Source organism: Petromyzon marinus, chromosome 2 (genome assembly GCF_048934315.1).
Source record: "Petromyzon marinus isolate PM22_M1 ecotype Great Lakes invasive population chromosome 2, UKy_Petmar_22M1.pri1.0, whole genome shotgun sequence".
In the NCBI taxonomy this organism is placed as follows: domain Eukaryota; kingdom Metazoa; phylum Chordata; class Hyperoartia; order Petromyzontiformes; family Petromyzontidae; genus Petromyzon; species Petromyzon marinus.
In genome coordinates, this window is record NC_133668.1 from 19,197,161 (window position 1) to 19,219,795 (window position 22,635).

General features: G+C 45.3%; 1 protein-coding gene across 1 annotated transcript; it reads left to right on the top strand.

Annotated features, from left to right (window-relative positions):
• Positions 1–415: 415 nt before the first annotated feature.
• On the top strand, positions 416–16,061 carry LOC116945532 (inhibin beta B chain-like). The gene is made up of 2 exons (XM_032959906.2): positions 416–2,018; positions 13,841–16,061. Exons 1-2 carry the CDS (start codon positions 1,580–1,582, stop codon positions 14,590–14,592), a joined length of 1,191 nt encoding a protein of 396 aa, XP_032815797.1. The 5' UTR covers positions 416–1,579; the 3' UTR covers positions 14,593–16,061.
• The last annotated feature ends 6,574 nt before the right edge of the window (positions 16,062–22,635 follow it).

Consider the following 22,635-nt stretch of genomic DNA (forward strand, 5'->3'; position numbering starts at 1 on the left):
AGCAGTTGATGAATCATGACATATGGTTATTATTAATTACGTGGTCATGATTACTGCCGCCATTGGTGATGTTCAATTAATAGAGAACGTTTAAAGCTGAGCCGACCTAGCGGAGGCCCATGCCATATTCAGACACATGAAGACGGAGGTACAGATATTACACACAGGGACAGCAGGCACGGGGGGGGTGGGACACGCGGGGAGAGAGACCGCGTGTACAACACGTAATTGGCCGTAAATCGAAATGAGATCACGGGGTTTCGTAGGGCAGTGCGTGAACCACTGCGCTACCGCGTACCGCCCCCGCCGTCCCCCCCCCCCCATACAGACACACTCGACACACAGACCCATTCCCACCAATACAGTCCCACGCATCGCTCACGCAGCACCTCCAGGCGCACACGGTATTTTGTTTTCCATGCCATCATCCAGCGCTCGCTCACCGCAGACTACCTACGGCCCGACGCACGTACAGGCCCCGGCTACAGTCATTCCGCACCGGCAGCCGATGAGTGAATAATATGAGACAGCGAGAGGGGAACAACAGCGACCATGCCCTTAGACAGCGCACAGCCAGCCCCGGGGGTAGTTGACACGCGTCCAACGCGCGCGACGGGCTTTCCCCTCTCTTCTTTGCGTCACCCAGCCCCCCCCCACACACACACCTCCCACCGCCGCCACCACCGCCACCCCCATCCTCTCCAAGCCCGCAGCAGCAGCGGCAGCGTTGGGGCTGATCTCGCCAGCCAGAGACAGACTCCAAGCGGACGGCCCCGCCCATCGGAGCCACTGTGACTTGACATGACTTTTGGGCGAGCAGTTAAAAGCGCGCGGCGTCGGGGTTCACGGCTAAAGCGCAGGAGTAGCTCGCAGCTCGGAGCTCCGTGAGAAGTGAGTAGCTCGCAGCTCGGAGCTCCGTGAGAAGTGAGTAGCTCGCAGCTCGGAGCTCCGTGAGAAGTGAGTAGCTCGCAGCTCGGAGCTCCGTGAGAAGTGAGTAGCTCGCAGCTCGGAGCTCCGTGAGAAGTGAGTAGCTCGCAGCTCGGAGCTCCGTGAGAAGTGAGTAGCTCGCAGCTCGGAGCTCCGTGAGAAGTGAGTAGCTCGCAGCTCGGAGCTCCGTGAGAAGTGAGTAGCTCGCAGCTCTTAGAGCCCACGGCGACACGGCGCTCACAGAGGCAGCAGAATCTATCTCGGAAGGGGCAAGTTAAGAGAAACTTTGCTGCGCGACTTAGGGCTTGGTTGTCACATTACTTCGTCTTGAACAACTAATACAACAACAAAACTTCGCGCGTTTTGTTGTTTTTTGGTCCAAGCTGCCGTAATACCTTGTAGCTCCTCAATTTAGTTTTGGTTCCGATTGCTGCTGCTGCTGTTGTCGCCAATAGTTATATTTATTAATTCGCACGCGCGCAACAACAAATTAGGCAGAGGGGTTATTTGCAAGCGCTGAAGTCGTGCAAACCGCGCGTGTGCCATTGCCGCGTATCGCACAGAGTCTCAAGGAGCACGGTGCTCGGCAGACAGGCAGACAGACGTCGTGCGGTGCCTCCAGACTTCCTCCATCTCCACGTTGCGCTGCGTGATGCAGACCGCTCCGCTGGCCATCATGACGGTGCTGGCCCTGCTCATGCTGCTCACGACGAATTCGGTAGTGAGCGCCGCAACGCCGGCCAGGGACTTGCGAAACGCGTCTCTGAGCGCCACCTCGGGAGGCTGTTGGACGTGCGGTCCTCATGAACAGCAGCAGCAGCAACAGCAGCAACAGCAACAGCACGCGGGTGCCGACACGTCCCTGCTGACCGAGGCGGTCAAGAGACACATCCTTGCTCGACTCCAGATGCGAGAGCGGCCCAACATCACGCAGCCCGTTCCACGGGCCACCATGCTCAATGCGCTACGCCGTCTGCAGGCTGGAGGGCAGCATCATCAGCAGCAGCAGCATCAGCATCGTCAGCACCAGGCGACGCGAGGGAGCGACCCCAGCGAGCAGAGCTCTGAGATTATTAGCTTCGCAGAGTCAGGTGGGTAGTGGCGAGCGTGTGCAGAGAGATGCTTGCGTGTACGTCTTGTCTTTTGTGTCTGTGTGTGTGAACTTTCCTGCATCTGCATTCAAACAGTGTCGGCAATTGTAAAGAGCCGGGATCGTGACAATGTGTTTGTGACAGTCGGGCTACTGTCAGCTCTTGCCGGTTTCATCGTCAACATGATTTATGACCGCAATGCATAAATACTGCATGTCGCCACTCCATCCGCTGTAAAGGCACATTTGATCAAGCGAGCCCAATTGCCGGCACTTTACAGCGCTTTGAGATCCTTGATTAAAAGAGCTATATAAATGGGCATAACTGAATCATTGCGATCCATTGTATGGCATTTTGGCTTGTATGTAATGCTGTGAAATGGACTGTTTTCAAAGCCTTCTGCCAACATTGGCTCTAAGAGGCAGTTAATTGTTATTTCCATGCTTATACGTGGGAAAGTGTGTGTGTGTTGTATTTGACCATTCGTGGTGGCCAAAATGTTAGCACACTGCACCACGAACTTGACGAACTGCGTTCATTTTCCGTCTACGGCTAACTAACATAATTGACAAGTGATATTTCAGACCCGGTTCCGGGCCTCTCCTTGGTCAACTCATGCTCAAATGAGTTCCTGGTACAGTGTGTGAACAAAAAAACCCCCATTAGTGCTGGGAATACAAAGGCGGCCGGGCGTGGTGTGATCGCGAACAGCACAACACTTGCCCAAACAGCCCAGAAGCACTTCTCAGAGCAGTCGTGAATAGGTTTGAGAAATTAAACAAACAAAAAAAGACCCCGGGAAAGTAATGACTCAATTCGCCAAATATACTTTTTTTCCGCGAAAAATTGTTTCATTGAGGTTCAAGTCCTCCTTTGCTTTGGTCAAACCGCTAAAAGTGTGCCCTTTGCATTGAGCGCTGGGGGTTGTTTTGTTATGCTATAACTTTACCGTTTATACAATGCTGCATTGGCATGATCATGCGCAGCTGCGCGTTCTAGCGTGAGGGGTTGGAGCAGATGTCATCGGCGCCGTGTTGGACATACACGGTCTATATTCTGTGTATCGTTTGCAAATCGTACGTCTCAGAGATTCGTATCTGCGAACAGCAGAACGGCCAGCGCATCGAAACAGCTTACGCACACACACAAGTGCGCGTTCAATTTCTGTCACAGACTCTAAAGTTAAATGGTAATGAGCAGAGCGTTGGCGAGCGCAGGTTAACGATATTTGAGTTCTAGTATATCGCATGACAAATGCAAACTAAATTAAAAAAAAGTTGTTCAACACGGGTACTGTACTGCATTCATCGTGATATGTAATACTGTACCGCGTGCCTTTTGCAAAGTAATGAATGCATCTCAGCGACTCCCACTTTGTCGTAAAAAGGACATCAATCGAGTCAATACACCATCCATTATGCATCAAGCGAGTGTGAGCCAACTGAATCAAAACGGTCTCTGTTGCAAAGGAGAGACCTGGGCTTTAAACATGAGGCTCATTCACTCTCTGCTCAGCCCATCATTGCCTAGGGGGGGGGGGGGGAAAGAGACGCCTGGTGTAAATGGCCTTTTGCCTGTTTAAAAAAAATATATATGTATACACACAAAAAGATTACATACACATGTGGCTGGCTCGATGTCAGTGGAACTTCTTTGCATGAGCTGAGCGCAGTCTACACGTGTGCCATCCCCACCGCTATCGACCACCGCCACCACCACCACCCCCTATTGTACTCCTGTCCTGGTGACAGCGCCGCTCACTGACGGGCGCTCACCGCCAGGGGAGCCCTTGGCCAGTAGGGCTCGCTGTGCCAACCTCGGTAATAGTGAACGAGGTCCGAATCTCAACCGGCCACTCTTCCTCCAGCGCTATTAATGCTCTGCTGCCCCATTATATAATGGGCGCGCGTGGCCAACGCAGATAAATTATGCACGCCGCATATTGTCGCGGATGTTGCTGCAACTTGGCGGTGCAGTAACTGCTGTTGGCTCGTTTTTTTTCCACACCTTGTGTGTATTTCGAAGAGATTACACTGTTCATTTAACACGTAGGGGGCCGTCCATAAATGACGTCACGCACCTGGGGGGGGGGGGGGAGTCAGACATTTGTGACGATGTGTGACGAGGGGGGGGGGTTGAGAAATGTGATGTCACATCAAAATGCGCAACTTTAAATATAAACAACACGTTCTACTTAATTAAATAGAATTGTTATAACCACTAATTTTGATTAATTTTCATTATTAACTATTTGATTATTTAAATTTACTAAGGTCACCTTTTATTTACTCCATGAAGGAGCATTTTTCTTCTCCATGGCAGAATGGAGAAGCATAAATTTTCTAAAAAAATGTTATGATTGTTATTAAACATTTTGATTTTAATGATTCTACCAGGACTTTTCATTCTGTGGAATGAATGTGATTGTTATAATTGTACTCTCCAATTTGCTTCGTTCTACTACAAAGTTTCAAGTGTTTTTTATAGTTAGAATTACTTTTAATATTTTATAATTATAAGAGAATTTCAATATCATATTCTGAACATCTGCAGTTTTAGTTAGACGTTGAATATTTTCAAGTGAATGTTATGCTAAATTTCAGCTTTCCAACGCCACCTTTTCAATACGTGTTTCCTCCTATAACATCAGAGTGCAGCGCCACATTAAATACGAAATACAATGACAATAGTTTAAAGTTATTTGAAGCATGATTGATTTTCAAAATGGATATATGGTTTTGGGGGGGAAGGGGCGAGCTTTGTGACGTCATATTTGAGTGGGGTCTGACTTTTTGTGACGCCGTGTGACGAGGGGGGGGGTAAAAAATCGGGCAAAATCGCGTGACGTCATTTATGGACGGCCCCTCGGCTTTCGCGACCAATATTATTCATAATAAAGGTTTTTGGGTTAGATCGCGTTATTTATAAATGTGTCGTAACCCTCCACCACCCGACATGGCCAATCAGTAAAAAAAGTGTCACGTTGACAAAAGACAAATAGTTCACTACTTTAGCCCACCGGTGTGTTGGAGAGTGAACCCACAGCATTTACAATTTTTGAGTACGACGTTTCGCTGGTAATTACATCCAGCATCATCAGGAAATTTACCAGCATAGTGAAGCCCCTCTTCCTGCTCCCGGTCTTAAATAGAGCAGCAGGGTGACGTCATCATTAACCCCTCTTCGGAGTGCTATTTCTTTTTTTTTACGTGTTGACATATATACAATGAGGGAGACTTATTGCCAGCTAATCTATTTTTGCCACTTACATTCTCCACAACGGCACTGATAAGTGACCACGTGTATGATGATCTCCGTGCGGTCCGCAAAAAACGTGCCTCCTCCAACGAGCTGCGTTCCCAACGAGTTGCCAACCACGCCAGGCGCCCTTTACCACCCCCTCCCACGTCCGCACCCAGTGCCCGCACTCGCCCTCTGCCCATGTGGAAGAAAATCGACTGTCGGGTTCCCGCGGAACAGGAGGCAGCCAAGGTGAATGAAGGGTTCATTGCACAGGCCGCCGGGGGAAGGGCGGGAGGGGTCTTCGAAACCCAGACAGGATGTCCACTCCATAAACACTGGCACATGTTCAGTTTATTGCAGCTTTTTCATTTGGATGCGACTTTGGATTCAGGATGAAGTGCGCTGCAGGTTGTGGCAAGAGTCAGTGACGGTGAAAGCCAAATGGCCACTTCACGATGCGTCGATTCAAATATATTGTTACGGCTTGGATGTTTACGCATCGAAGCGTGGTGGCAAGGATTAATTTAGATTCGTACGCGTTGCAATGTGATCGTTCGCAAGAGTATTATGCGCGCTGCACAATGGTAATAAATAAGTTAATAAATATATAGTTGGGTTCCTGAATCATATTGTGACCGCCCCCCCCCCCCCGAATCACAACAATTCATTGAGTTACAGCAAGCGGTGAGACATTGCGTGACTGTAAACCAAGCACTGTGGTGGATGAGCAGTGTTCATCTGCCCATCGGCACAAGATTGATACGACAGGGCGCGTGAAGGGCCTTGTCGTAGTATTCGAAGTTGGTTATACTGCGTGCATTTTCACACGTACATTGCCATTGCAAGAAGGTCCAAGGCCCATCTCACCAAATGTCGTCATCCTAACAGTCATTATGGTTCCTATGAGACGACCTTTGTCAATATTTGTATGTTTTTTTTGTAGAAGCTTGTACACATAGAAACACACGCAAAAAGACACGCAAGTATATACAGTAGGTGTATGGCTCTGTTTAAACATTTATGGTTTTTTTTTACAGTAGTCTCTGTCAAAGTCAACAGATTTCTAAAACTAAACACATTGTGCGTTCTTTTTAGTGCACGGTCAGGTGATTATTACTCATGAACAACACGAAATCTTTTGCAGGCACAGTTCAAACAATGCCCTCGATTTTTCTTGCTGGTTCCAAAGTACAGATCTCTAGGACACATATACACATGGAAATTACCAACACAAATATAAATTATTTAGGGTTATGCTCAGCTGAGTATAAATGTGTTCTCCGGAGCTGTTGCATTTCATAAAAAAAAATCCCCCTGCCCCAAAGAAAATCCTCTCCCCCCCCCTCCTGCTCTGATAAGTCCGGTGTGGGACTAATGCCTGATTCCACAAAAAAACCCTGGAACTATTGATGCGAGGGGAGGATGTGGAATAAAAAAAATATATATATTTTAGCAACGACAAAAAAACAGTTCACTCATCCACTTGGCTGCATCCAGGTTGTAAATCAAGATTGTGTAGCACTTTGGCGTAATAGCCAACGCCGCGCAGAATATTTCCATTCGTTTATTCATCATTCGTTCATTCATCATTCGTCCATTCATTTGGGTAGGCTGCACGACGACAGAGGCCAACGTGCACTATATTTAGCGTGCGAAAGCAAAGAAAAATATAGAAAGCCACGGACACGGCGTTATTTAAAGTGCGGTAGAGTCACAGGGAAAGAGTGCGGTCTCGTAATAAACTCATGGCGAGTACAGGTAATCCAAAATACTCAGTTTTGAGTGTGCCATCATATTACTCTTACTTAGCATGCACCTGTTGATTCAAATCATCATGATCAGAGATTGTTTGCCCACTGCTGGATGAAGGCTTCCCCACACCACAGTCACCATTCCTCGCGTTCCAGCGGTACTGTCATCCACCTGGCTCCGGCACGTGATCAGATCTCATCTCTACATCCCCATTATGGTCGTCCTTTTGGGTGCGTTCTCTCCTTAGGCTGCCAATCCATTGCCAGTCTTGTCCATTGGCTATCGTCCCATGTCGCAATGTATCCTACACAAACCCCCCTTGGTTTCCTTTAACCGTCCGTGTGAGGTCTCTGACTTGAGTATATGGCGTCGAATTCATTGTCTGTCTTTCAGTCTAATTCAAAGCATGCATCTCATGCGTATTTCTGCATGAGATGCACTTTAAAAAATGTTTTATTCCATTTTCTTCTTCACTGTTCATATTTGTGATCCATATGTCATAGCTGGCATTATTCCACGATGGGACACTTCTTCATACTAATTGGTGAATTGGTATGCTCTTTTCATGATCATGTTTGACTTTACCAAGGCTGTCCATCATACTGTAATGCTATGTTCGCCAATGAATGTCATCGTTTTGATCCCAATCCACCTTCACCAATTGCCCTAGGTACACATATTCTGCTGTTTTCAACTCATGTCCCTGCTGAACTCAGTTTGCCGGGTTCATAGCGCAGTGAATAAATGTATGCTACACGCATTTTACCTGGTTAAGTAAAGGACTCTAGGTTGGATTGAATGATTAAATGCTGAGTGGCAAATAGGATAATGCACACCTAAGTGGTTTCACACAGCAATGCTAAGCTGGATAAAATTTACTTGGGCAAAAGCCCCTGGCACCACTACAAGGGAAATAAACTATTATCTATCCGATTATTGCGCCCACAAGGTGATACAGGGCCAAATGGACCAATGCCTCCTCAAAAAGGTTAAACAATATCCCGTAATACAGTGCAATCAGCTCAGAGATAATCAGGTGAATGGGTCATCTGGTATACATCTTGTAACCAAGCATTCGCTCACACCTTAGGGTACTACACAGGTTTATGTATTAGCTGGTGCAAGGGTGCTACACAGGTAGCAATTTTCCAAACAACGGTGACTTGGCAATATCGCGGACATACAACAAGCTTGTTCTATTTTGGAGTTGAAAATTAGTAGCTTGGGACTTGATAAGGAGTTGGCAAGACTTAAGCCATGCTGAACGTCTTCATAAACTTTTCAAGCAATGAATGTGGGGTAGATGGCCAGGCTGACCCAACATCCCAAATATGGATCAAACTTGAAGCAACTTTTGACAAATGCCCTCACTCCTTGGTACAATCCCTCAAACCCTTGTGATTGAAAAAAGAGAACACGGTCAACGAGGACTACTTGTCGCTTAGTTGTCTGTTGAGATCCCTGCAACAACAACAAAAAAAAACACCGTTTGAGATACTTGTATCTGCTATCAGGTGTTTTCAATATCTTTATTGAAAGAAAAAAAACCGCCCACTACGTTTATTTTCGACTTCAGCGAGCAAACTTTGCTCCTATGTAACCAGCCACCGCAGTCTTGGCAGTGTCCACTGCACGCACTGACGGGCGTGCGCGGCACAACAGGCTCCGTATGACCGCGGACGCTGTCCCCTGTGCACCGTTTTTATTTATTAAGCTCTGGTAAATATACAGGGTGGCCTAAAAAGTCAGGACACGTAGGGTTATCGTATTAATTTAACACCTGCACGAAAACATTTTCATTGCGTACTTTTTTTTTACTAACGTCTATTTTTCTTATTACTGCGGGCAATAGAGATATACACCACCCCAACCTGGTGTGTATCTCCAGGCGGTACATCTGGCTTTTAACATTTAATTTCACTGCGTAGACTCTGGAAACCATATTCAAATAGTGACAATGCTTATTATTTAGCAGCCCTACTCGAGTGAATATCACAAGGTGTTTAACATTAGCTTAACCACGGTGAACTTGATAGGATATCACTCTACATAATTGAAGATTCCAGGAGCTGCATTTCAACTGTTGTCTGATATGCTGGCTCAAGTGTGAGTGTATTGTGGGTTGAGCCAGTATTATAAGGATTACTTTTGAAAGGAATCATTCTGATAATGCCTCACTCTTAAATGTAACGTGTAATGTAACATAATTCTTTACTTGCTTGTCTGAGTACTGCAATGTAATCTGATTATTTGAATACAGTCCCAATTGCACGGTCGCTTCTTGTTCGTTGTCTTTCAATGAACACGTATTTAGTGGCACGCACTATTGTAGGTAACGGAAAATGTTCTGTCAATGGAGACTTTGCACGGCGATCAGCATCCAATGGTTACCCACCTCACATTAACCCTATAATTTCTCCATTTTAACCTAAGAAATAATTGTCATATCTTGAAAAACTAAATGAATCATTTGAAAACATATCAACCGGTTTACGCTAAACAAACAGCAATTTGTCCTCACGTAAGTAATAAAGAAAACAACCAAAGTGACAACTATACGGGATGGATTGTCAATGCCTGCCTTGAGTAATCTGATTACAGTAACCTAATGTTCGGGGTGGGTGATGGTGGGGGGGGGGGAAGAGTAATACGCTACAACGTTACTCTCCAACACTGCCCTAGGTTTTTAGCTAGCCAGCTAGCTAGCCAGTACCATTGTTTCAATGTTTGCGCTCGGACATTTCAGCGATTGCAAAAGCCACACTGAAACTGGTCGGGGTGCGATCGTTTTATTTGCGTGGTTCCAGCCACGGCTGCGTTGAGTCACGCGCGGCACGCGCACAGCTGTGGCCCATAACGTGTCGCCTGCCGGCTCGGTCTCGTTTGTTTCCTCCCACTGCTCGGGTCACAGGTCACGGGTAGTAAAGCGCTGGGTAACGGCCGAATTACGGTCGAGTCAATCGTAATGCGCTTTAAATTTATCCGACCAAGTGTCACAGAGTCTCGATATTTTCTTCTTGTTCTTCTCAGGAGGGTACGTCAATGGGGATTCGTAGGGCCAGTTTCTTGATACATATATTGACTTCATGTAGATGGTAGTAAAACAAGTAGGTTGTTAACGTACCTGCGTTTGTGTTATGATCTCACAATCGTGGCTGTTTTTTTTTTTAAATCAGGCATTCTAATTTCCTCCCACATCTAAAAATACTCAGGAATGGAATTGGCTAAAAATGACACATTTATTGGGTTAGCAAAGGAATTACAGCTGTAATAACCTACAGAAATGTATCAACCCACTGTCGGCTAAAGGTCTCCCTACATCATAAGAGCCATTGTAATTGTTTGACCATACTCTTTGGTTCTTTCGGTAAAGTCACGTAGGTGAAAATAAAACTGAAAATAACTAAATTTAGTTATTTCCAGTTTTATTGCATTATTTTTATTTTCAGTTTTTTTATTTTTTATTTTTTTATTCTATTTTATTTTCACCTACGTGACTTTACCGAAAGAACCAAAGAGTATGGATCCTTGCAGTCACGAAAACATCAAATCTAGAATTGTTTGGCCATACTTCATGATACTGGAGAATTAGTTAAGGGCAATCATGTGTCTGTCATCGGAGAGCTTGCCTCACGAGCGAATGTTGTTCGATTACAAATATTAGTCGCCTGCCATGCGAATGTGGAATTTCCACCACTTGCTCAAGGCCATCAATGGAGAGCAGTGCTGTCCCATTGCTCCTCTAAGCAGGGGGAAACTCTGAAGTCGACTCCAGCAGGTTCGCTTACAGCACAGTCTTCTGTGGCCAGCAGTGATTTAAAGTTTGTTGTTATTTTCTATAATTCCTAGTGCCATCTGTGACAAACAGTTTTAAAAGAGTACACTATCATATACACTCCTCAATTATGTCTGTTGACCACAGAGGCAGCTCTAGGGAATTTCAGACACCCACAGCAGTTTATGGCACAAGATTAGACCACATTGTAGCCATCCGTGGAATCCTTTATGTGTAAGTTGCCCATGTGTTCCGTAGGGGCTTCATGATTCACTCCTCGGCATGTCGAACAGTTTTTCACTATTGGGTACTTTAATTTTACTTAAGTCGTTTTTGTCTTATTTTGTTTGCTCCATTGGCCAAAATGTTACTTCAGTATATAATTTTCATAACATTTGCATGAGTATTAAATACACGATTCTTGCAAACATAATTGGAAACGTGAAGTGTGAGCCTTAAGAAAGGATATTCAATGATGAATCAATGCATTATTGCACCCCCAGTGTTTAATATGTGGTAATTTAAATATTGCCAAGAGTGTAGCATAAGCATTGTGCTGATGAGATTTCGCTAATCTTTCATATTGTTTCTTGAGAAATGCTCCAGACAGAGGTAAATGCTTTACATGCAACTCTGCTTTGCCCTATCGCATGTTTTGAGAAATTCCCAAGGCTACGCAAGCCACTGAAATACGCTACGGACGACTGTTATCAATGACCCCAAGCCTATCTCTGTGTTTCCACTGTAGCCTTCCAAGAACACAACGCAAACTGGCACGAAGCTGCTAAAAGTACTGCGCGTGGAACACACATTGCTAGATAATAAGTAGCTGAGTGGCTTAGGGGACTTATAATGCCCGTGTTAGGGCACTGAGCTGAAAACACCGAGATCCTGGATTTGAGTCTGTAGTTTAAATTACAACATTGCTCCAAGTGAACAAATCGATAGCCTCAACCCAGTCACCAAAGACTACACAGAAAGAACCCCATCACAGTAAGTGAGGCTTTTGACTTAATTTGCCATATTTCAGCTGTTGGGACTCGTATATCATTCGTTGTGATGGACACTCTTTGCCGGGACATGTAGAAGCATTATATCGGAGTAGTTCTGCGGTATCAGCTTCCAGTGTTTTTCCTTGCTTATGATGATAATCTCTGCTCCCTGTTCATATTGTCGAGGGACACTGTATGAGTAGCTGACCGTAGTGCATCTTATGGGCAGTGACATAGCCGAGTGGTAGCACCTTTAAGTAGTTGAGCAGAGACGAAATAAAATTATAATAATCTGTTGATTGACTTCAAATGGGATGCCTTGGGGGGAAACGGGGTCTTTGTGGTAGTCTTTGAAGTTGGTCAAATCCGTGCACAATCTTGCTCAATAGTCTGAGATCAACCAACTGATTCCATTGTCGTATAAACAGCGAACATTCTTATTCCACTAAGGCCATGTTTTCCGGAAGTCGTTGGCCACTTCTGGAGAAAAAAACGTTCACCTTTCATTTTAAATTCTCATATATGAGAATGTTTCACTAAAATGTATTTTATTTAATATAACATAGTGCAAAAGGACAAACATCGGTTTCTCATGGCTTGCAATAATTCCTGCAAGTGAGCTTTACCTAACATGTGATCACGTGGATTTATCGGGCTGGATTACCAACTTTTCTATATTACATTTTCTATGGATTCACTGCATGATGCATGAGACCAAAGACACTCCATGATAAAAGTGGCATAAGGTGGCATGCCAGATAACATTTTGTGCTCTTAATAAGAAACATCTCCAGAAGCTAGAAATATCCGCTGACTTGGAGAACATAATGTATGAAATAGCACATCAATCTGATAGGGCAGATAAATAAGTACCACTTTGTGGGAATTCAACTAGGGCTTATCCTGCAATTGGACCGTGGAATTTGGTCCACTGGCTTGGGTCCAGCATCGCACATAACCACCACACAACGCTTGTTCGACGATGACAGGGGTCGGCACCCTGTGGCTCCATGCGGCTCATTGAGGACTGCTTTGCGACGTTACTTATTAAGGACCACCTCGTATTCACATCGCATTGCGGCCCCTGCAATATTATATTTTTTTTGACTGAATTCGAAAAAAATGTCTCTTCTTGTTGTTTTGGTTGCCGACCCCTGGACGAGGAACACACTTTGACTTGATTCTGACTATTTAACACAGCCTGGACTAATACTCTCCTCAGCAGATTCTGATGTGACACAAATGGGTGCGTTACCGTAGGGTGTTGCTGAATAATTGGCATGTAAAACACATTGCTGTAGAGCTGACTGAAGTTCTGCGATATCTTCATAGGTGTGTGTTATAACCCCAATAATGTCGCATTATAAGAATGTGTGACTCCCCCCCCCCTCGCCATGCTAGCATTAAGCGTATTATTTGAGCACATTGCTCGTTCCACGCCATCAGCCAAGGAATGCTGCACAGCAAGCAAGTCTGCGTTGCTTGATATAAAATGTTGAGGGATCAGGTGGCTTAAGAGCCTTGCAATGCAATGTGTGTGTGTCAGAGATACCGAGCCAGCAGTGCTGAGATTCAGGGCACACATCTGAGATCCAGTTACCATTCATTATACCAGTTTTAATGAAGTGTTGGCAACATCTCATCAGGTGATTTTTTTTTGTTTTCCCGAGAAACCTCTATCGTTTTGCATTTGGATCTCAATAAATTTTGTTGAACTCAGCTCCGAAGGAGGAACTGTAATCGTTTTGGTGGGGCAATAACAAACACGATATGAACCACCCTGTAGAAAGTATACAGCAGCATCGCCTGGGTGTTTAGCCTGCAATTAGTCCTAAAATCTCTCAGAGCAAGTTGCCATCATTGAACACCTATCAAGGCTGTAACAGTACACAACGGACTGTTGCTCGCAGCCCATTGCCCCAGCTGTTGATTTAAGGCAAGCACCATTTGCCCACTGACATTGCATGCGACTGCGACCGCCGCTCGCGTTGTCGCAGGTTACACCGCGACGCGTTAACCCCAAGTTTGCCGCCGCTCCCCGTACAAACGCACGCACGCAGATGGCGACTCTCCGTCGGAGCTGCAATTCCACCTGGCGAGCGAGATGGGCCGCCGCCTCCACGTGACCAACGCCGTGCTGTGGCTGCACCTGCGGCTGTCCGAGCCGAGGCGCCGAGTATCGGTGACGCTCGGCCTCATGCATCGCGGCGCCCTTCTGGGCAGCTGGGTGCCGCTGGAGAAGCGCTTGACGCTGCACCGCAGCAGCTGGCACCGTCTGCCGGTGACGGAAGCCGTGCAGGCGGCGCTGGACGGGGGCCTGCGGCGAGTTTCCCTGCGAGTGTCGTGCCCCGAGTGCGTGACGGCGGGCGTCGTTCCCGCGCTCCCGGACGGCGCCAACGACGCACAGAGGCCCTTCCTGGTGATGAAGGCTCGGGAGGTGCGCAACAAGCGCCAGCTGCACAAGCGTGGCCTCGAGTGCGACGGCAGGACGTCGCTTTGCTGCCGCAAGCAGTTCTACATCGACTTCCGCAGCATCGGTTGGAACGACTGGATTATCGCGCCGCCCGGCTACTACGGGAACTTCTGCGAAGGGCAGTGCCCGGCATACATGGCGGGGACCCTGGGAACGGCGGCTTCGTTCCACAGCGCTGTCATCAGCCGTTTGCGCGATGCCAACCAGGTCAATTCAGTGACCTCCTGTTGTATCCCGACCCGCTTGAGTGCGATGTCCATGCTCTACTTCGACGAAGACCAGAACATTGTGAAGAAGGACGTGCCCAACATGATTGTAGAAGAGTGCGGCTGTGTCTGACCCTTCTCTCCTGCGAGTCGCGACAAACATAAACCCCTTTGTCCAGTGGGCTATCCATAAACAGAGTTGGAGGAAGGTGGGCGGAGTCGTAGAGGCAGTTGTGCATCCCCTCTGATTTACGTTGTGTCTCCCTATTTGCCCGTCTACGTGGGAAACACCTCGTGTTCATGGTATTGCGATGGTGCTGAGCACCATATGGAAGTGGCATATGCTGGGCCTGTTTCATAATATCTGGATACGCCACTGACTATAACTCATGTCCACTCCATAGTCAACCCCTCTCCCTGCAAACTAGCCCTGCTGACCACAGACGTCCTATGTTACTCCATCAAGGCGCTGCACGTTGACACTTGCAAGGTCCCAATGCATTCGACTTTTACTTATTTATATTCAGCACTGTTGCCTGTAAATGCTCTTCAACTGGACAGCGCTGTCCGCTTCCCTATGTGCAGATGCACTTATTTTTGCCGCACGACTGTACTGTGCCGTACGTGTAAGCGCGTCTTTCCGTTCCGGAGCAATGCTGCCAAAAGATGCGGGTTGTCATGGAGGTTGTATGCGTCGGTGGGATGGATGGAAAGTGATGGTTGTGACTTGGGTGGCTTTTATGGAATTAATAATTCGGTGGGCGATGGAGGAGTGGAAATGGTGACTAACGAAAATCAAAATATGTTGGAAAAGGACAGACAAAATGTGACGGATGAGGTGAATGGGTTCATGAATTGGGGCTTTGAAATCTGGCTCGGACTGAAAAGACCACCCCACCATTACTGCCGAACGTGTCACTCGTGCACTTAAAAAGAAATCCGAAAAAGGTCTGAACTCTCGGTGAGGTATTAGTGCTGTGGAGACCTGCCGTCTAAACCATGTTATAAGAGATTATTGCTGTATGTATGTAATTATTTTATATACAACATGGAAAATACTTGAAATGGTCTTTTGCTTGAATGCAAGTGAAAAGATTGTACCTTATTGTAACGTTAAACGTTTGTGATTTGCACTCATGGCTTTGACGATGACGGTCACTATATATAAGCTGCCAAATGTTTTAGGTTTTTTTTGTCTTTAATAATGTTTTAAAAAGTGGTATTTGAGATTATTGCACATTCTATTAAGTTATGAGTGAAAGGACACCAAAGGAACGGATTGAAGCCTCGTGTCTAGAGGACCGTGCGGGTGAATTCGGAGGAAATGTGCCGCGTCGGCGAGATTCCTCTCTCCAGCGAGGCGGTGAGCCTAGAACCACTTAGTTCGCTTTGTTTCGAAGCCCTTTCATACTAAACAGCACCATATGCCTCCATGGATAACCACAACACATTACATACAGTATTTTGTTCTTTAATTTATACATGCATAGTCCTGTACGGATCGCCAGTATCATTAACTTGTAGTTGTAAGAATGGTAATCATAATACAGTAATAATGATGCTATTAATAAACCAGATCAGTGCTCCTGATGTACAAAACACTATGCGATGGGATATCTTTTCATTGTTGTCTCTGCGTCTGTTTGGCTGTGAGAAACGATTGGAGGAAGTGTGGACATGCAGGCTCTTCAAGCATCACCGGTGTTGCCCGGGGCCAACTCTGCTCGTCTGTGATCGCTGATATCCCTTCTCAAGTGACCCCTCGGTCCAATCACAGTAGGGGGCAGCACTTCCCACGTGCTTCGAATATGAGAGTGAGGTTTGTCACGTCACAGTCAAACCCATGTTTTAAGTCTCACAGCTGGAATTTGGCCACATTAAAGTGCAGAGCCAAATTTTACGTGATGGTTATTTGTGCAGTTATTGGTGACTGGACTGAGACCATGAACTCACTATACTTGACGACCTGGTTTAATCAATTGCAGGTAGCTACTCCGAATTCCAACCTAGGATCTCAGCTCACACACTCTCACCTCTGAGCTACCAGTCCACCTCATAACTTATGGATTCCTAACTGGAAGAATTCGTCTTATACAGCTTCAAGTAAAAATCAAGGAATTGGTCGCTAATCTCCTGTGGATATGTACGATTCTTACCTGTGTCTACGCATGAAGAGATACATGATAACTGATTAGCTCTAGTCCAAAATCACCCGAAAAAATGTGCTGAATTGAGAAACTATAGGCGGTGAGCAGTGCCATCCCACACTCCCACTCCCAACTTGGCATCCAAAAGGGGGAAGGCAGAGAGCAGCCAGGGAGGTCAAATACCTCCATGGTTCCATATCAGGGGATGTGCTCGCGTTCCAGGGCTGATGTCCCTCGTACAGGAGCAGCTGTTGTTGCGCTGGTCTCCAGGCGAGACTCCGCAGGCACTGAGGATTCAACCGCCGTGAGGTCGCGATTCACAGGGAGGTGCTCCTTTATTGTGGCAGAATATCCCACGGGTACAATCCAAGACCATCCGCGAGGCGATGCAGCTGGATTTTGCGGTCGTGAGATAACATCCAGGATGGGCAGAGGTAGCTCATCACCATGCTACCACCCGTGGCAATAGCAACCCAGGATCGGTGACCAGTATTGTGTGTTGGGTGGACAGTCAGATCCCGGAGTTCCCAAAACTTGAAGCCCCAGCAAGGAAGGCCCTGTAAGTGCCCCCCCCCCCCCCCCGCTTGTAGCCTGGCCCCTGAGGTAGAGGGATGTATTGCGCCCTCATGATGGCGGACCTGTCACATACGGTGATCTCTGCCCCATGAGTGTTGCTGTTATGGAGAAGTCTCTGTACGGCCTCAGTCCGTCCCCTGAGCTGTGTGATGGTGAAGAGGAGCCTTCAAAGCATATCGGTTGTCAACTCTTCATGTAGAATTCGTTTGGGAGATGGTGTCAGGCTTATCCGCGATTAAGTAGCCGTGGCTGAGAGTAGTGCGCGTAGTCTGGGAATTGTCATGACAAACGTGAGTTCCCCCTCTCTATGCAGGCCAGACGGCAACAGACATTGGTGCCAGATAGATGTGCTCTACTTGAGCATATTGGCACAAGACAGACGAAAGTGGAAACAAATTACGAAATGTGCAGTGGACACCTACGGGCTATCTGCCCATGGATCATGATCATGAGGATGATGCAGGCCAGTGATAAAGCGCCCTCAACTCCAGCCTTCCCCCCCCAAAGCCCTTGCAGTGAATACACCCTGATATTTATTAGCAAAGTCCCTTAATCAAATAAGGTTATCACCTCAACCACCCTGCCCCCTCACCCCTCAAGGAAGCCTGCCAAAGTTGGCCATCAAAAGCAAGCTGTAACATAGGGGACACCGCTGACTGTAGCAGTACAGTATTGGTTGTGAGGTCAATGTGGGTTCAAGAGCACTTTGCCAGTGTGATAGCGCTTGAGTAATCCGCACACGTGTGGTCGCCTGACTATCGGCGAGCTGCTGAAATAGTTCTCAACGTGCACATGTACAAATTGCAAAAAACCCCTCCTTCATTTGGGGGTCGCTGTGCGGTCGCCACACATGAGATTGATTTCAATTGTATCGAAAGAGACATGGAGCGAGACGGACAGACAGACACACATGCACACAGAGTGCAGAATATACGTGTGTAAATAGCGGGCAAAAGAAAAACGCACGTGTACAGTCAACCACATTTCGTCCAAGTTCAATAGCATTGCTCGGCCAATGCTGTTGACGTATTGTGATTGTGTCCTTCCATCTGCCAGATCTTGCAACTGTTTCACATTCAATAGCCAAACACCAAGATGTTCTCTTCCGGCTTCGTACATATCACTTTAGGTCTTCCCTCTGCTCACTTGCTTCTGAGTTTTCTTCCAATGCTTGTCTTAGCAACTTGCCCTCCTGCATTGTACACACACACACATGCAGCACCCATCACAGCCTCCTCTTTATACTGGTAGGAACGAAGTTGTAAACTGAGTGTACCAGCCTGCAATAGATTAATGTGTCCGTCCGTCCGTCCCCTTTCAATACTTTAACGAAGTGAAATCTCGTGCTGTTGGGTGTAAAATCAGCAATAGACAGCGCAGAGACTTGATATGTCTTATTGCACCCAACATTTGGAAGTAACAATGTCATAAAATTGCGCAAAAATTCCAATGTTCCTACCAGCCCACCCTGCAGAGACCTGTTTATTAATAGCTATGACCAATCCACTGCTGGATGAATGCCTCTCTCAGCCAGCCCATCTCTCATAATTCTGCAATGTAACATCCGTCTTGTACCTGTCCACATGAGCGCATTTCATTTTCCCAATTTCCAAAGTGGACATCCACGCTGTCTGTTCTCTCCTTTGGCTACCATTCCATTATGAAACTCAGCTTTCGGCCTTAATCCCTTCCAGCGACGCGTCCTGCCAGAGGCCACATTTATTAACAGTATATATGATATTCTTAGCTCTTTCGGTAAAGTCACGTTGAAGGGAAATAATAAAATAATATTTACTTTATTATTTTATTGTTTCCCTTCAACGTGACTTTACCGAAAGAGCTAAGAATATGAATTACTGCAGTCACGAAAGCTTTAAATCAAAGTATATATGATTTCTTAACTTTTTGGTATCTCAGTGTAAGTCTATGCATGCAACTCGCCATGATTTATTTGGACACTTTTTAGATGTGTTTTCCGACCGTATGCAGTAGCAGATTATATACAGGTAGTCCCCGACTTACGATGGAGATGCGTTACGACGACCCCATCGTAAGTCGAAAATATCGTAAGTCGAAAATAGCTAAACAGAGCAATTTACAGTACCGTACTGTATAAACTATATAGTGTATGTATTAATTATTTACAATACTGTATTGCACAGTAAAATGTAAAGTAAAAAAACACAAGGTAAATTCTTAGCCTACCTATATGAACTGCAATTTCATAGAAAGTTTTTTTCAGGAAACAATCCTATCTGCTATAATTTTTTTTTTTTTAACATGCATTGAACATATGTATCGTATCGTGGTAACCCTAAAATGAAATCGCTAAAGCTACGTATCATACATGCATTGAACGTATCGTAACGCATCATATCGTACTGTACTCGCCAAGATTCTGTCCGTCGTCTGCATACTTGAACGATGTTAGGTTGTTGATGGCTACATTAACTTAGTTGTCGGAAGAGGAGGATGGCGATGATAAAGTTACAGTATCGTACCTCGTAGTACGCTGCTGCGTTTGCCTGCCGCGCGAAATAAAAAAAATATTTTACAATTTTGTCATATCGCTATCGCCATCGTAAGATCGAAATATCGTAAGTCGGACCATCGTAAGTCGGGGACTACCTGTATAACAATTCACGTTTTTTATTCAGCACAACGATATGTTGCTCTGCATTATATATATTTTTTTACAAAAGAACGTTAACCTGTTCTCCTCTACCTCTTTATGTCATCATTTGATCATAGTTACACATATTATGGTGTAATTTTCAGTTTTGTCCCTCTGATCCATTAGCCTCTTGTCGCACTAGTAAAACATTATTTGTGAAGATCATTGTGGGTGTGCCACTAACACCTACACTCCACGAATCTCTCAACGGATAAGTTCTCACAATCTCGCTCAATTCAAGAAACGGATTACTGTAAATCGTGTCTATTACACCTTCAATAGCATTTATATTGTCTGTCCGTTTGGCATGTCCGGCCTGTGCACAGCAACCGTAATTAATTAGTTTTATATTAATGTAAATAAAAACGATTGCATACCATTTTCAAAATGGAATCAGGTGGCATTGAAGGCTCACATCCTCCCCTAGGTTATATGCACAACATTGTATCCACAGTCAATGGCAATATGAAAAAAATGAAAAGTTATGACAATTATATTATTTGGTTCTTTCGGTAAAGTCACGTAAATAGAAAAAAAATATAATAAAAAAGAAAGTGAATAAAAAAATATAAATATCTGTAGTCACGTATATATAAAAAAATAAAATAAAAAATATATAAATTGTATTCACTTAATTTTTAACAGGTCCCTGCAGGGTGGGCTGGTAGAAGTTCGCAAATGAGATAATGTGACTTCCAAATGTTGGGTGCAATAAGACATATCAAGTCTCTGCGCTGTCTATTGCTGATTTTACACCCAACAGCACGAGATTTCACTTCGTTAAAGTATTGAAAGGGGACGGACGGACACATTAATCTATTGCAGGCTGGTACACTCAGTTTACAACTTCGTTCCTACCAGTATTATTATTTCTTCTATCTACGTGACTTTACCGAAAGAACCAAATAATATCAATTCCTGCTGTCACGAAAGTTTTAAGTCAAAATGTAAGGACAATAACGAACTGCACCAGCGTAGTAAGTTTTTTTGTATTGCCTGAAACCACAGCCTCTGCATGAGTATAGATGGGCAGCTGTTTATTATTTTTGAAGTTGTGAACATTAATCAAATTAATTAAAATGGAATGTCCAATATATAAACACATATGCTCACATGCACGTACTGTATGCAGATCTACGTTTCTGCCACTTACGTGCACCGTGTTTTTCATTAGCCATATTTTCGCTGTTACTTAACCCGTCCTAAATCATTACACATGTAGTATATTACATATATGAATTGAGCAACTGCTAGGCAAAAATTAGCACCCGTGTTATTTAACACCACTAGGACACTGACATAAATGCATGTCAATTGTTTGTAGCCCCCCCCCCCAATTTTTTTTTTACAATAGACAGTACTTTACAATAAAGTCTATGTGCACCAGGCAACACTCACTTAAATTCAGCTGAAAATCATTCCAAGTGATTTAGCCAATCAATTGCTTCGTCTGAGTATTGGTGAATTGCAGATACCCACATACCCACTCACTCACCCACCCAAATGTATATTTGGAGCAGTGCAAAGTTCTATGGTCCGTGATTTGGTTTTCAAAGCTGCGGTCACACAGGAGAGTTCGTTATTTCACACTTTCGCATGAGGTGTCCGTATAAGCACTGCCCCTTGATCCGTCGAAGATGCAGTCCAGGCAGCGTGGTTGGTGGTGGTGCACTCGCTGATCAGGTATTTATTGGGCACGTTACTTGAAGCCCACGAATTGGTTAACGCCATTTAGATGCTGACATTTTTGGGGTCAATCTTAACGTGCGAGGAGAAGTATCACGCATACGAGAGCGCTCGCACTCCAAATAGACTGGTCAGTAACCTACTGGCTGCACTGCCCCACTGAAGGCTCCTTGTTGTTGTTGCTGCTGCTGCAGGCAGGTGAATGATTCACCAATCTCACCTTGAGTTTGTTGGATTGAAGACGTGGGCCAATCTGCCTCGTGGCACAGCTTTACTTGCGCACTGTAGGACAGCATTGTTCAAACAACAGCGCTTTGTCTTGTAAAGAGAATGGTTTTGTCCGTAGCAATGTGAAATTTACACCACTGGTTCAGGTGCGCAGACGGTTATGAGCACCACTCATAATTTCCTTAAGCAGGGGAGACACTTTTAATACGACTTTCCTTTGAACATCTGAATTCGTGTGACAAGTGTATGTAACATGTATATAATATGAGACACCTGGTAAAGATGTTTTAAAGCAGCGTGCAGTATGAATGTGACTTATCATTGATATAAATGATCTTGGTTATGTCCATACAATTTCAAGTGTAAACATAACTGAACCGAGTGCCGATGGGGACAGGGGAACGTGACTAAGACACGGTGACTATGACAGCTAAGCAATGACAAAGTGGAAATGCAAAATACGTTTTACAGACAATAAATACGGTTACATTGGGCTGTGAATGTGGCTTAGTGGAGAAGCAGGGCTAGCTGTCAGTTGTGAGATCATGAGTTCAAATCATGGCCAAAGTCGACTCAGCTCCGTCATAATCATCATCATCGCCATCCCTCTTGGTGTCCAGGTTTAGGAAAATGAGCATCTCCTGGAGAGACTTCAACATTCCTAGATAAGTCAACAGTAGTTGCCCTATAGACTAAAAGGTCACTGCCACAGGAATGTGGAATTACCACTTCTGACTCAGAACTCGCAACATGATAGTTCAATGCTGATTTGACCTTGGGGAACACTTGGACTGTTGTGAACAAAAGGTTAAGTTATATTTATGAGCTCAGGTTTTTTTTCTAACTTGTAAAAAGAATGTGTTAT

Excerpts from the sequence above, each read along its gene's own strand:
- LOC116945532 (XM_032959906.2), top strand. The coding sequence starts at position 1,580 with ATGCAGACCGCTCCGCTGGCCATCATGACGGTGCTGGCCCTGCTCATG. Across the intron at positions 2,019-13,840 it reads TATTAGCTTCGCAGAGTCAG|ATGGCGACTCTCCGTCGGAG; the intron begins GTGGGTAGTGGC and ends GCACGCACGCAG.